Source organism: Diadema antillarum, unplaced genomic scaffold, assembly GCF_040938485.1.
Source record: "Diadema antillarum isolate AM-2024a unplaced genomic scaffold, OU_Dant_1.0 seq00001271_RagTag, whole genome shotgun sequence".
NCBI lineage: Eukaryota > Metazoa > Echinodermata > Echinoidea > Diadematoida > Diadematidae > Diadema > Diadema antillarum.
This window is the reverse complement of record NW_027272053.1, coordinates 220,727-236,390: the sequence shown is the minus strand read 5'-3', so window position 1 is coordinate 236,390 and position 15,664 is coordinate 220,727. Positions and strand designations below refer to the sequence as shown.

Here is a 15,664-nt window from a genome sequence, read left to right as displayed (position 1 = left end):
ATCCCTCTGCTTAATAATCTCTTGCTATCAGTAATCCTTTTTATCAAAAAATGCCCTGCTGAAAAAGCTGAAAAATTATGATATAAAGTGCAATTATGTTTGTGGTACAAAGAAGATTTGCAGATATCTTGTAGGAATATAAATGATCAACTAACAAATTGTAGGTTGTGTGAAGAAAGAATTAAATAAATATTTTACATTTTGTGAGTTACCTTACATTTGTGTGTGTGTGCAATTTGTAACAAAATCATATCAAGACATATTACAAGTCATTACGTGCACAGGGATGTGATCAGTGTCATGTCAAAGATTGAAAAAAAAAACCAAGAACAACCAATAACAAACCGACCAAAAAAAACCCCACCTAATAAAAAAAAAACAAACAAAAAAAAAACAAAAACAATTTGACCATCAGAAGTGGCAAACCATAATACATAATGTGTTCAACTTGGAGATCCAAATTCTGAAATCCATACTTAGAATACAGCAAACGCAATGAATGAAATCATGATACATTATATTGCAAGGACTGAAATTAATCAAATGAAAACCACGCGTCAGAATATTTGTCCTGGCTTTGCTGCAAGTGCAAATGATGCCTGAATGGAAAAGTCTAATTATGGACTGTTTACACATACACTGTATACACACATGTTGAGTGTCTGGTGAGCTGCCATTCGAAATTGGCGTGCAATAATAACAGGAGTGTGTACATGTAGATTCAAATATGCTATGGTAGCCTCACATTCAGAGTGGAATACCACAGTGCACTCCTGCTATGATTAACACGGTTACAACGAAATTCTTGTTACAGCGAAGTAAAATTCAGGTCCCAAAATTATCTTCTATATACTTATATCTTTACGTACTTTACTCTTCAATTTTAGAAATTTCAATATAATGAAAGAAAACTGCCGGTCCTGAGAACTTTGTTATAATGAGAGTGCTCTGTAAATATGCTATACAGTTATAGAATGACCATTGGAAAGGATGAGAAGAGATTGAGAAAGAGAGAGATATATATCAATATATTCCGAAGAGGGAGAGAAAAATGGACTTATACAACATTTTCTCGTATTTAGCGCTTTCAGACGCACCTACTTATGGTGTATCAGACTACATAGGGATATATGACGTTTTGGTTTCTAGTCCATTCAGACACAACGTCCCGTCATCTGATAATCATATTGGAGCATTCAGACCTTGCGCTCAGTTGAACTTTCATGGGAAACTCACAAATATGTTTGAGCCTTTTGATTGTGCAGTATGAACTTTGCGCAGGGTTTGCATTTCGTGTTTATTCTTTGCGCTGGACTCATCTGTAGTAGAGGTCGGGCCCTAAAGCATGCATTGCGAATATGCCTCGCCTACTTTGTACAATTTACGAATATGAGAGCTTTTATATGAAAAAAATATTGTATGGATAAAGGATAATCGTTTGAAAACGATGCTCAGAACATTGTTTTGAAAAACATCCTATGGGGATATTGAAACGACGTACGATGTGCAGGCATTCAGACGCAAAAAAAAAGTCCTATATCCATACATATTATATACAATGTATCAATATGTCGTATATCGATATGAGAACTCTCTCATTTGAAAGGGGGAATTTATGGTCAAAATGTTTGAAGATCAGTCAAATTTGTGCTATGACCTGTCATTAATTAGTGGTAATGGTATGCAGTAAGGGATGGCAATTTGTAGCCAGATGGGGGGCATCTTTATTCAAGGCCTAAACGAGAGAGAGGGAAAAAAGAAAGTATTATACATGTACCTATTCCCCCGCCATTGTCTACCCTTAATAAACATACTTAAAGGGAAAGTTCATCTGAATATACAATGTACATGTGGATTGAATGAATGCAGCAATATTAGTAGAACAAATTTGATCAGTGAAATTTTTAGGAAAATTGGACAAAAGTTATGAATTTTTAAAGTTTATGTGAAGTCATAATACTGGATGAGAAGACTACTACAGTTTATGATCACATGTCAACTGACCAATAGTTTTCATTTTGTAGGTATTTTTGTGGTTTGAGTGAAATTACAGTCTTCTCCAATCTCAAATGTAGTTTAGAATTAGTGAACTCTCCCTCTTTCTCTCTATGTTTGAATGGAAATCAATTTATCATATAAATTCATTGCATTTACACTAGATGTAAAAGTGTGTCAGTTAAAGTTTCTTTTTTTTATATTAGTGTGTTTGTGCAGAAGTTACTTTCCCAATTCAATATACCTGCCGATGTACCAGTTTCTCACCGTGATGCTATCACCCACTACTAGCTACATTGTCCATTTGTATTATAAGATTAATACTCATGTTTTTTCATATTTTCAAGTGCACACATAATCATTTTACTATTGTCATTCCTCTTTGCATTATTTTTAATGATATTATATGGAATTCAGATAATGCAGCCCTAAATGTAATAATGATAATGACAATAGTAATAATTCACAATATTCATATTGGCCTACATGTATTGTGTTTTATGTCCAACAATGTTATTTTTCTTTATTTTTTTGGACATTGTCAAAAGAACTACATGTATAACCAGGAAAATGATGGGAGAGTTCTGTTTTCACAAATGATGACAGTTGTACATCCTTGAGTGAACAAAAACAAAAGATCTGTGTCAGATTTGTCATCAGGGAGTGGCAAACTTTCCTTCACCTTATCAGCACTCTTTATTGCTGTGGTCAGTGGCACAGGAGTGGGGTACAATGTACCTGTAGTGTTGTGAAGAAGAAAAGTCTGGAATCCAAAAACTAGCTGTGTATGGTACAATTGTCTTGCCAAATTTGGATGCTGATCAGGAGATGGGTTGGAGCAGGTTCTCTATCAAGTGAGGGAGAGATCAGAACCTATTCAATTCATCTCTCATCAACCTGCTGACTGGTTGAGAACAGGGCCTGAGTTTTTGCCCCGAGATCATCTTCACTTATAGGTTCATGCCTCTTTTCCTGTGATTTGGCCATTTTTGTATGTGAATGTCAGTGTGTGTATGTGATTGTGTGTACAATTTTGTTTTACTTTTTTTGTTATTTTATTGTGATGTATTACAATGTATAAATCCATCTTCCTTGCAACTTTAATCTGTATTGTACATGTAGGTTCCAAGCAGACAATTGCAGGAAACCTGGATTGAAATTACATAAATTTAAGATTAGCTGCCAGTTTCCTCCTGATGGACTCAAATGTTGTGAAGACAAAATGTAGCAAGAATTTTCATGGGTTACACAGAGATAAATATAAAAGCCAGCAAATGGATCCTTGAAGTGAGGCTAACTCTCCCTCCAACAGGGATGGATGCGGTATCACACTGTGCCTTTAATTTTCGGGGAATGCTTAGTATGACTGCATCCCCCGCTTCAGAACTTCAAGGGGCCTTTGTTCAGCTACAATGCTTACCTTCTTCATATATCCATGCAATACATCTTCTGTGCTGTGATGTGTTAGAGGAGGGGGAGGAGGAACTCACAAGATGAAAGAAGAAGGTTAGGGTGGAGGAGAGGGGACAATATTAGAAACAGAACAATACTGCTGGGGAAAACAGCAGACACACAGTGAAGTAACATGTACTTGTTGCATCAAATTTCTTGCATAACTAATACTTATCCCTCAGTCCGCCATGTTTTCTCACTGTAAAATTTTCTGCTGTTTCCCAGGAGATAGGCCCTTAGATTTTTATGATGGGCAATAAATTTGGGCATTAAAGAGAGAGTGAGGTAAAGAAAAAGAGAGCAAGAAAGAAAGAGTATGGTGAGGAGATGGTATAATTTGTCTTCCGATGAAAAATTGCATCGTTGGATGCATTTGGAAACAGAAGCATCTGTCTGAATTGTGAGACCCTTGAAAAACTCCTGGGTGTGGAAAATCCTCCTTTGCAAAGAACTGTAACCCGTTGAGGACGGGCTGATTTTGCTACAACACACATTTCCCATAGACCCCTGCCCGAGTATACTCGGGACTCGTCCTCAACGGGTTAACGCGGAGTTCTCCCTGACTACATAACTGGGAGAAGGCTCATTGGGGCCCAAAATGATGAATCATCGGCGGCAATGGCTTTTCACAACATTCTGGTGATGACCGTCCTGGTTGGGAAGCACATGCTCGAGAAATTATTACCTGTCATGGTGGGGGGAGGGGGGGGGGGGCTAGTTTTCCACCTCCCAGCTCTCATCTGAGAGGTAGGAGTAATTGGTTAACAAATCATTGTGAGGTAGAACTAAGGATGGGATGGGGTAAGGTGGGAAAAGAGTTTGATTGGTAGTACAAGAGGAGGTGGCTGATGCTTTGCAAAAAAAAAAAGAAGAAGAAAAACTAACTTGCTCATCACAGCCCAACATTACAGCTCATTATGTAAACATACACTGTATCATTGCCATATAACATTCAAGTCATGGTTAAAGGATATTGTTGAGTCTGGATAAGAGTAGGAATATGTATGTCTTGCCCTGAAGGGGAATTCATGTGAATATATCCAAACATAATTTTTCTCATAATTCTTCATTTTAAGAATTTCAAAGATAACTGAAAATGTGATATACATGTATTTATGACCCCTAACTCATTGAGGACGGAGCTGAGTACTCTTGGGATTTTTCTTCAACAGGTTAAAAAATGTGAAGGCTGTCTCCATACTATAATGTCCTTTAAAGGGTTGAAATAAAATGTGTATTGACAGCATTGCTTCTAGAGATGAATTTTCCCAGTAGGCCCACTCATCCATAGGATTTGTTACTTTTTGCATCACTTCCCAAAAATCAAGGTTGGGAAATCGTTAGGCATATGTATTTTCAAATTGTTACTGTGTACTTTTTTTTTTTCAGACTAACTTTAAATAGTCTGGATTCCCCCTCTAAACATGATATGGAATTCACTTTATACTATAAAGTGAAATGTGATGTCTCCTCAGTAAAGATTTGCTGAGGGATAAAATGTGCACCGCAGATCTCTCCAACGTGGGAATTTCCAGCTCATTAACCAAGAAAGCTTGTCGAAAGCTTCTTTGAAGATGGTACTAATGGGATGGAACTCGCTAAAAAGCAGCGTGCGGTCACTGAATAAAGTATTCATTGACTGTGTAGAAAATAGAAGTCAAGCTCAATTATCTGTGAAGACAACTAGCGATGAACAGAACAGTCTGATTTTAATTGTTCATTCATTTTGCAGAATTCTATCAAACTGCCTGCTTGTTTGAATTTATCTTGTCAAAAAAGAAAAAGAAAAGATGAATGAAAAAAGTTATGCCATGTTTCGCGGGACTCCAGTACCCCTGAAAACATGGCACAACCTCCAGAGGGTTCGAATTGCAAGTTTTGAGGTAGTGACATCACCAGCTGGTTAATTATGCATGTATATTGACTGTTCAAGTATAATGTTTTTTGAAAAGTAGGAAAACTACACAATTTCATAACTTTGTAAATTTTCTATCCAATTTTGATTAAAAATGTTCATTGTGATGCTTAAAAATCTCACTCTTTCTCATGAGACTAGCTTCTGGAATTCCCCTTTAAATGCATGTGTCTTATCATTCTCTGACCACAGGAGGTGCCTTCCACTGTGATGCTCTCAAAGCTGCTGACATCCTTCCCCTGCTCAGAGACAAGCTGGCCTTTCTCTCAGGTGGGATGCCTGTGTGATGTAGGGTTGCCATAGCGATCATGGAGTTCTGAATCTTTGCTGTGGTCAGAATGTGTGTTGCTGTTTTAGAAGGCTTGTAGCAGTGGTGGTGATTGTGTAGACAGGTGTTCTTGTCCTCGCTGGTGGTGAAGGGGATGATGATGATGATGATGATGATGATGATGATGATGATGATGATGTTGGTGGTGGTGCAGGTGACAAAGAGGATGGGATTGTGAAATGAATGTGCTGTAAGATAGGCAGATGCTACTTACTACTGCTGCTGCTGATGTATAATGATGCTGAGGTATGATGAAGATATAGACATTGTAATGATGTGTTGATGATGGTAACGATACTAATGCTGGTGATGATGATTGTGATGGTGATGATGGCGACGATGACGATTGTAATGATGATGATGCGGATTATGACAATTACTGTGAGTCAGAGAGTGATGAGTTTATGAGATCTATATGGTGATTCACTCCAAATGTTGATAATGAAGAAGATGATTCTGATTATATTGAAATCTAAATATATATTGATATAATGATAAATGATGGTGATGATGCTAACAAAAGATATCATCATAATAGTACGTGGTCATGATTTCTGAGAAAAATTGTTTCCAGACATCATGAATGACAACATGATGATGGTGATATTAATGATGATGATGATGATGATGATGGTAATGAAGGTGGTAGTGATAGTGATGACAAGTTCAATGATGATGATGGTGATGATGATGATGATAATGATGATGACGAGGAGGATGACAATGGTGATGGCGATGATGGTTATGATAGCAATGATGAAGTCAGATGATGATGGTGATATTGGTGATGATAATGATGATGATGATGGTTATGAAGGTGGTAATGATAGTGAAGATGAGAATGATGATGAATCTGATGGTGGTGATGATGATGTTGGTGATGATGGTAATGATTAATCAGATATAATGATGCTGGTGAAGCAGCTGATCACATTGACAATGATTCATATTTCTTTATCTTACATTCATGAATGTTATGAAGTGGTGACCAGCAAAGCAACGAATACTTCAAGTGTCTCTGAGGAGTTTTTATTCTCCTCATAAATTGGTGATGGTAATGGCATAACTTCCACAAGTGACAATAATAGCGTTATTGATACCACCAATCTATTGCAGATGGCAAAAGCAGAGCCAGTGTGGATGGCAGAGCAGCTACTGATGCAGTTTGTTGCCATGGTTACAGCCTGCAAGAACTATAGAGTTGACAAAATGTTTATCATTGAATATAAGATTATCATACATTGAAGTGGCCTCAGTGACAATGCTGCATAACTGCTGCAGAACCATTGATGTTTTAAATGTGCATGAAAGAAAGATGTAAGAAGGGTTTGTTGCTGTTTGGGAGGAAAAAGCAATCAGACATTGTAACATTAAATTTCCATTCCTCTAGTATATAATTCTCTAAATGACTCATCAGTTAGTCTTTCTTCTGTCAATTTTTTTTTCTTGAATTAAAGAACCTCTCACTCTGAAAGTGATGGCTATCAAAATCAAGAAAATTCTTCTGATGCTTGTCTCCTGCATATTTTAGTTATCATTTCCAGGAGATTAATCACATGATTACATGAAAATATTATTGATATAATCTTTATAGCTATGATTATATTGGCTTTTATTTTGCTTAATTATATTGGATAATTTTTATTCACTTATGTATTCAATGTATGTCATGCTATTAAGTATCATGCCATGTGTAATTTTCTTTGCATTTGAAAAAATACAGACATGGAATCAGCTAACAAATAAACAAACAAAAGAAACAGAAAATTCAATTCCTTGCTAATTAAAATCCATGTCAGAGGCTCATCTGAGAATGATGTCACAATTTGGACCAAAACAGATCCAGTTAAAAATCATTTGGTAAACATATGCTGTGGTATTTAGTATTTTTGTGGCTGATGTCCAATTCATTTTCTTCTTTTTTTTTGTCATGAGGGAAACCCAATCTACTTTCATTGCACCCAGAAATTGGAATCTCCTGTGGAATGATATCCCAATCCCCCACTATCTCGTATCCATTCTTGTCAAATTTGCCCAGTTTATGCAAGATTAAAGAATTATCCATGCAGACAGGACCCTCTGTAGAGCCTAAGAGGGAGTATACATATCATCTCTTATCCTTCTGCTACTTTAGAGGAGGCTCTCGCACAGATACCCTTGCCATTCAGAGGGACGTTTTACGGTGTGCGTAGTCAAATCGTAGGGTACCGTGATCCGTCATGCATCAAGTAGATTTCATGCATGCTAATAGCCCGTCATTACCGCTCCTGATCAATAGGAGGGCACTAATGATTATGACTCCCTCTCTAGCCATCTCTTTCTATTATATCTATCTCTTTTTCTTCTCTCTCTCTCCCTGTCTCTATATTTCTTCATCTCTGTTTCTCTCTCTTTTTGTTTATATCTTTCTCTCCCTCTCTTTCTGTCTATATCATTCTCTATCTCTCTTCCTGTCTATATCTTTCTTTCTCTATCTCTCCCTCTATATCTCTCTTCCTGTCTATATCTTTCTTTCTCTATCTCTCCCTCTATATCTCTCTTTCTGTGTATATCTTTCTCTATGTCTCAATGTCTGTCTTTCTGTCTTTTTCTGCATATTGCTCTTTTCATTCCTGTCTCTATCCCTATCTCTCTCCCTTCCTATCTCTATCTTTCTCTTTCTCTCTTGGTCTCTCTTTTGCCTCTATCTTTTTCTATCTCTCTTTGTCTCTTACTTTCTTTATATCTATATCTTTCTCTACATGTATCTCTCTCTTCATCACTTTCTCTATTTTCCTGTCTCTATTTTACTCTATCTATGTCTCTCTCTCTCTCTCTCATCATGTCTACATCTTTCTTTGTCTCTTTCTCTCCCTCTATTTCTCTGTTTTCTTGTCTCTCTCTTTCTCTGTCTCTCTTTGTCTCTTTTTGTCTCTCTGTATCTCTTGATCCCGTCTTCTTTTCTGCCTCTTTATCTTTCTCTTTCTGTCTTCCTTTTTTTGATCTCTCTTCTCCCATAACTATATCTGTTCTTGTGTCCTTCCCCATTCTATTTGTGATTCCTTTTTATTCCCATCTCTTTATCTTTCTGTTCAATTTATTTTTGTGTCAACCAATTCTTTGTTTTTCTATTCTTTCTTTTTCCTTTCCTCTTTCCTCACATTTTCTTCTCTGTCATTTTCCTTTTCATCTTTGATCTTCTGGCCCCTTCCTGATTTAATTTCTTTCATTGTGTCTTCATTCTTACACTTTGTTTCTCATTTTTTCTCCCCGTACTGCATCATTTACCATGTTATCATCTTTGATGATTGACCTGTTCAATTTCATCTCTCGTTGCTGTAATCTCTGTTTCCTTTCTTTATTGATATCTTTACGTGATTCTTTTCTCTCTCTTTTTTTTTTGGGGGGGGGGGAGGGGGAGGGGGGTCAAATTTACTATCTGTCTCTTTTGCTAAACTCTTCTCATCTTGGTTTTTACATTTCTCATCAACCCTTTCCATTTCCATTTTCTGTTTATTTCTACATTTATGTCCTCTTACTCTGTATTTTGTTCTTCTCTTTCTCTTCCGTTTCTTTTTATACTCTCTCTCTTTTATGTTTTCATACTCTGACCTAGGCGGTCGGGACAAGCGAGGGGGCCCTATTCTAGCCTTTCCGTCGGGCTCCAACCTAGAGCAAGTCAGCCCCAGCGACCTGAGACGAATGGTCTTCTATCTCAGCGGTATACCAAGGTGAGAAGACATCATTTTCAGTGCAGCGAAGAAATACAATTAAATGTCTCGAGGGCATTTAGTTAGAAATGTCTTAGGGGCTGTCTGTTTGTTGCAGTCCTAATCTGTCTGGTGTGGCTATTTGTCACCGTCATTATATGATGATAATGATGATGATGATGATGATAATGATAATGATGATAATAATAGTAATAGTAATAGAAATAATGATAATAATAATAGTAGTAATAATATTGATATTAATAATAATAATGATAATGATAATAATGATAAAGTTATGATGATAATCATGACAACAATAAGAATGATAATAATCATAATGATGCTCATTTTAACAGTATTATCATTATCATCATCATTATTGATACTATTGTAATATTTGTTATCTTATGATTTTTGTTGTTGTTGTAGTGTATTGGTTGTTTCTTCTTGAATGGCTGATAAGGACAGCTTCACCTTGTATTTTGATTTTGTTGGAATATAACCTGTCACTGTGTGCACTGATAAACCTGCAGATTACAATGATTTGGCTGCCAGTAAGAAGTCATCCATGACATTTGTTCTGAAATCAATTTTGAATAATCTACCTCCTGGTAACTCTGTAATCTACCTCCCATCAGAGATTCTTTTTTTTTTTTTTGGGGGGGGGGGGCATTATTATTCTGGACCAACAAAAGTATAAAGAAATTTAAGAATACTTGCTTTCGACTGTGGATGCGTAAAATGTCTGAAGTAATGAATGATGAAATCTGTGTAAAGTATTGTAGTGGCAATTTACACTTTTAATAGTTACATGCAATTAATAGTGCATTATAATATAGTTTGCAGTTATAGATTACACACGCTGACTGTTTTTTCCCATTTTGTGTTATCTCTCTTCTAATGATATTGGAAATCTGCTTTATACTCTAGTAAACATTTTGATGACCCTTTGGGTATCCCCTGATGATTGGTCAGCGTAATCACGGCAGATGGATGTGGTCTGAGCAGTCTATGCGGTCGGTTATATTATTGGGTCCGTCCCAGATGGAGTGTTTTGCATGCATGCAAATTGTGTGTGTGTGTGTGTGTGTGTGTGTGTGTGTGTGTGTGTATGTGTGTGTGTGTCCATAATATACAGCAGGGACCAATCGGGACACCTCTGTGTGTAGCAGCAGAATGCGAATTAGCAAATGGGACAATGTGTGCATTTGCATATGATCTGCCACACACTTGTACACATGTACCTCACCCTATGTAAACGTGCCCGAACACACAAATGTTTATAGCTTCATAATCCCCATACTACTTTATTTTCATCCTAGTGAATCTTGTGCAAAGCAAAGGTGTAGTAGGGCTATGGGAGGCACACCAACGTACCCTGTCTGAGGGCTGATTTGCAGAAATGAAAGTGATTTAAACTGGGTTATGCATGTAGGCCCATCTTCGGGTGATACAGTTCTGCTCAGATGGAATGTGCTAGTCTCCTTCTCCAGACTTGTCTCTTTTTACTCTCTCTATCTTTTGCTGTCGTTCCCCATATTGGATGGGAGCTGGTAATCATGTTTGACGTGAATGAGACAGCATGCAAATCCATTTGAGGGATTTATTGAGTTTGCATAAACCAATTGACGCTGATGTTAGAGGGCTGACCTTTCGGAGTTAATCTCTTTTGTGTGAAACTGGAAATTTCACATATGAATGGGGTAAGTGGGTTATATACCCAGCACCAACCTGCCTGTGATCACTGGTGACATGGTACTGACACTTGCCCCATGGAGAAAGTAAATATTTCTTTTTGAAATTCTGAAATAGGCTTTTTTTATGTCAAAGTTGAAAGTTTCCTATTGGGTTCTTGTCAACTCCTCGGAAAAATTACAAGGGGAATTTATTTCATAGATTTAAACAATGACTTTCTCACAGGGTATTTTACTAAATATATCTAGATCCCAACCATCTTGTTATACGATTGTATACCAGTGTTCCACCGGAAATTGACTAAACTTTTGTCTTTAATTATCAAATGTTAATATTTCTGTGTGATGACAATCACACCTGTAAATCCCCCCAAAAATGCAAACAACAACAACAACAACAGCAACAACGACAACAGCAACAACAACAACAGCAGCAACGACAACAACATCAACAACCACACAACACACAGATGTCTGGATACTGATGTACTGTGCAAGTTCTTTGGAGTGGCGTACATTGTACTGGTAATTGATTTCCATATGCCTCACCTCAAATGGAAAACAAATCCGATGTCCAGATTTTGCTCGTATCGTGCATTTGCTTGTCTTGTCGACTTTACTTACACCTGCAATACATGACGTATCTTTTGTTATATGATCATGGAACCAATGCATCTTGGCATGAGTATATCATTTCCCTCCTTCTGGTGATTGTCTTGAAGTATACCTGCATCTAAAAGCTAAAACGTGAGAAGTAGCTCCTCTTTCACACCATGGAGTTTTGTTTCTACCCCCATGTTCACACCAAGGAATGCTTTGTAAGCACAGACTTGTGGCTCTACTGGCAGAATGTGCATTAAAGGAAACCAAAACTCAAAGAGAAATGTGGATAGAGTGAAAGCAGCAACATTAGTAGAACACATCAGTGAAAGTTTGAGGAAAATTGGACAATCGATGCAAAAGTTATGCATTTTTAAAGTTTTGGTGTTGGAACTGCTGGATGAGGAGACTACTAGAGGTTATGATGTCATCTGTGGACAACAATAAAAAGAAACTAGAGATTGTAATTTGTCATCACTGACAAATTAAGGTGATCCGATTTTTTTTTATCAATGATTCGAGTCCTTATTGCAATAGGCATGACCATACAAGTTCCATCTGTGTTTAGAGACATTGGCCGTGTGATATTTGCATTCTCATTTAGCAAAGGGAGTCATATCTGCCATGTTTGGTACCAAATTCTGCATACACTATAACGAAGAAACAGCAACAAGTACATATGACCTTTGACCCACCTTTGCACTCCCAAGATTGCATCTGATGAAATAGTGGTTATTTTGTGAAATGATTCTCGCGACATCGTCTATACGTGTGAAAAATATGGGAAAGATAGGACAGGTATTCACCAAGATACAAGATGAAACATTTATGACCTTTGACCCTAATTTACATATCCAAGATGTTGTCCGATCTAGTAGTTGTTATTTCATTAAATAATGTACGTGACATGAACTAAACATGTGCAAAATATGGGGGTGACAGGGCGTGTTTTTCTTGAGTTATTGCAAAGAAAGTTGCAGAAAGAAAGAAATATCTCAATACATAGAAGATAAGCGTTAATTTCAACCAAGTTTTTTTATCGTGATGCCGACAACGTATGAAAAAACGAAGGGCACATTAGCGGTAGCGTAAAGTCTCAGCTACAACATATTAAAATCTGGGAGAAATTCACCGAAGGGTAAGTGAGCTAGTGCTCGATAAAGACAATCATGTCAATTTTCACATTTAAAAAAATTCCCTCCCATAGAGATAACACGTCATAACGAAGATAAAAAAAGAAATACATATGACCTTTGACCTCAATTTGCACAGACAAGATGGCATCTGAGTAAAAAGTAGTTATTTTGTGAAATGATCCTTGTAATATGGTTTTTGCGTGTGCAAAATATGGGAAAGATAGAACATGTATTCACTAAGATACAGGATGAAACACTTATGACCTTTGACCCTAATTTACATACCCAAGATGGTGTCTGATCAAGTAGTTGTTATTTTATGAAATAATTTACGTGATATGAACTTAACATGTCCAAAATATGGAAGTGATAGAGGCCGTTTTTCTTGAGTTATTGCAAAGAAAGTTGCAGAAAGAAAGAAATATCTCAATACATCGAAGATAAGCTTGAATTTCAACCAAAATTTTTGACGTGATCCCGACAGCGTATGAAAAAATGAAGGGCACACTTACGGTAGCGTAAAGTCGCAGCTACAACATATTAAAATCTGGGAGAAATTTACCGAAGGGTAAATGAGCTAGTGCTCGATAAAGATAGTCATGTCAATTTTCATTTCCAGAAAAACTGCACTCCCATAGAGATAACACGTAAACTGGTCAAATTTGACAAGATTACTTTCAATCCATTTTTACGACGTGATACCGTTATCCAATCAAAACTTTGCAATTTTATGTTTGTAAGAACATTAAATAAGCTACAACATACTGAAATTTGGGTGAAAATTGACAAAGGACTAGTGAGATATGCTCGAATAAACTTGAAATTTGATGACGTCATTTTGAAAATTCACTTTTTTTACTTTATTAAGAAATTTGATATCTTTTGATCATTTTGTCAGCATTACCACCCCATGAAATGACATGTACAACTAATCAGCTTTCAAAATATGTTAAGAAAATGGGGGGTCACCGTCCATCCTGACGAGTAAAATCGGATTTAAAATTGGCAGTTTTTTGGCATAGTTGCACTGTATATCGCCATTGACGCGCGCGCGGAATTTCAACTTTGACGGGCCCGTATGACGTCATATTGAGTCGGATTGACTTGAAACTTGGTAGAAATTTTCCTTGACATTTCAGACATCCGATCAAAGTAAAAAAACTGGAAATTTTAATTGCATATGAGCTGTGCGTGCGTATATGCGCGCGCGCGTACGCGTCCGTCCGATTTTTTCAATTTTTCAAAAAATGCTCCAAATGATCTGAAACGTGTGCAAAAAAAATTTGAGATCGATTGGAGCATGTCAACATTTTAACGTGCGCATACGCGCACGGTTTGAGTGTAAACTGAAATGTGAGAAAATGTGTAGAATACGCTTGATTTGAACTATATGTGACGTAAATTTCATTGAAAAATTCCTTTCCATTAATGAGATATTAATGAAAATGTGTTTTCATATAATGACGTCATAGTGACGTCACGGTCCATTGATCACAATGATTTTACAAAATCTGTCGTCTTTGTGACATGATACATATATGGTTTAATTTTGAAATTGATAGGCAGAGGACTTTCTGAGTTAATCTCTGCACAACTTTTGTCCAGAAATAAAGAATCAGTACAGATACAATAGGTGATCCGAAGGATACTCGGATCACCTAAATATTAGGAGAATTCCACAAAAATTCATTCCATCAACTTGATACTGACATATGTTAAGGGCAGCAATTATTCCCCCTGCTTTCTGAAAGCAGTTAGTCATGTGCTCTTCATTATGCTAGAAAAGTGAATTTTTGTGGAATTCCCTTTATATTTTCTTTATATTGTTGTCCACACATGACGTCATAACCTCCAGTAGTGTGCACATCCAGCAGTTCCAACACCAAAGCTTTAAAAATTCATAACTTTTGCATCAATTGTCCTATTTTCGTCAAACTTTTTCACTGATGTGTTCTACTAATGTTGCTGCTTTCACTCAATCCACATTCCTCTTTGGGTTTTGGTTTCCTTTAATTTCCCTGCTAGTAGAAAGGCTCTGACATATACAGCTTGAATCAGCCGTGTATACCTTAGCTTTAGGCTGCAGTAATTAGCACGGCAGTCGTAGCCATCGTAGATCGATCTGCCGTCCGCTGCCCCATCGGTCCGCACACCATGTTGTCCGGGAGGCGTGTCCCGAGGCTAGTGTTGTAGCTGGGAACGTCTACTCCCAGGCTTTGCGGCAATGAAATCCTGTCGGTTTGTTTATCGCCTGCAAAGACACGATCAGTCAATCAGTGGAGATTCCCCCCAGTCCCCATCATGGCGAGGGCTTGCCATACCTACCTGGTATCTTTTTCGTCATGTCTCTTGCTTTCCCATCTCTTTTTCTCTCTCGCTAACTCTTACTCTAACTCTTCCTGCGGCCTGCCCCACCCCCTTCCTTGAAGTGATAGTCTAGCTTCCAGACTGTAAGATAAAAGTCACGTTCACTCAGAAGAAGATATTGATGGTACAGTTAGCTACTCATCTATGATAAGGTATGGTGTTACCCCCTAAACTATGACATGTGTCCACACGACACCTAGTCTTAAAGATTGATCTTTTTAGCAAGAGCCCTACTTATTGATAAAACCATAGAACCAGAAGAAATATCTATTCACAAAACTAGCAATAAACCTGATCAAGATGCATAATCGTCGGTTGAGAATGAGAAGGGCGTTAAGTAGTCTCGAACACTATGGATTTAGTGGCAACTTAACGCCCTTCTCATTCTCACACGACGCATTGATACATCAGTGTACAATGTACGCACTCTTTCGGTTGACCCGGAAGCTGAGGGAGAATAGCGTTCATTGGAGATGTCATGCTAA

The 15,664-nt window shown here is 37.3% G+C and overlaps 1 protein-coding gene across 1 annotated transcript in view; it reads left to right on the top strand.

The window, feature by feature from the left end:
- Positions 1-15,664, top strand: part of LOC139745500 (kalirin-like) — a 90,058-nt gene that overhangs the window by 23,134 nt on the left and 51,260 nt on the right. The window contains exons 2-3 of the mRNA XM_071655888.1: positions 5,555-5,632; positions 9,286-9,400. Of these exons, the coding sequence (XP_071511989.1) occupies positions 5,555-5,632; positions 9,286-9,400 (193 nt within the window). The remainder of the gene's footprint in view (positions 1-5,554; positions 5,633-9,285; positions 9,401-15,664) is intronic.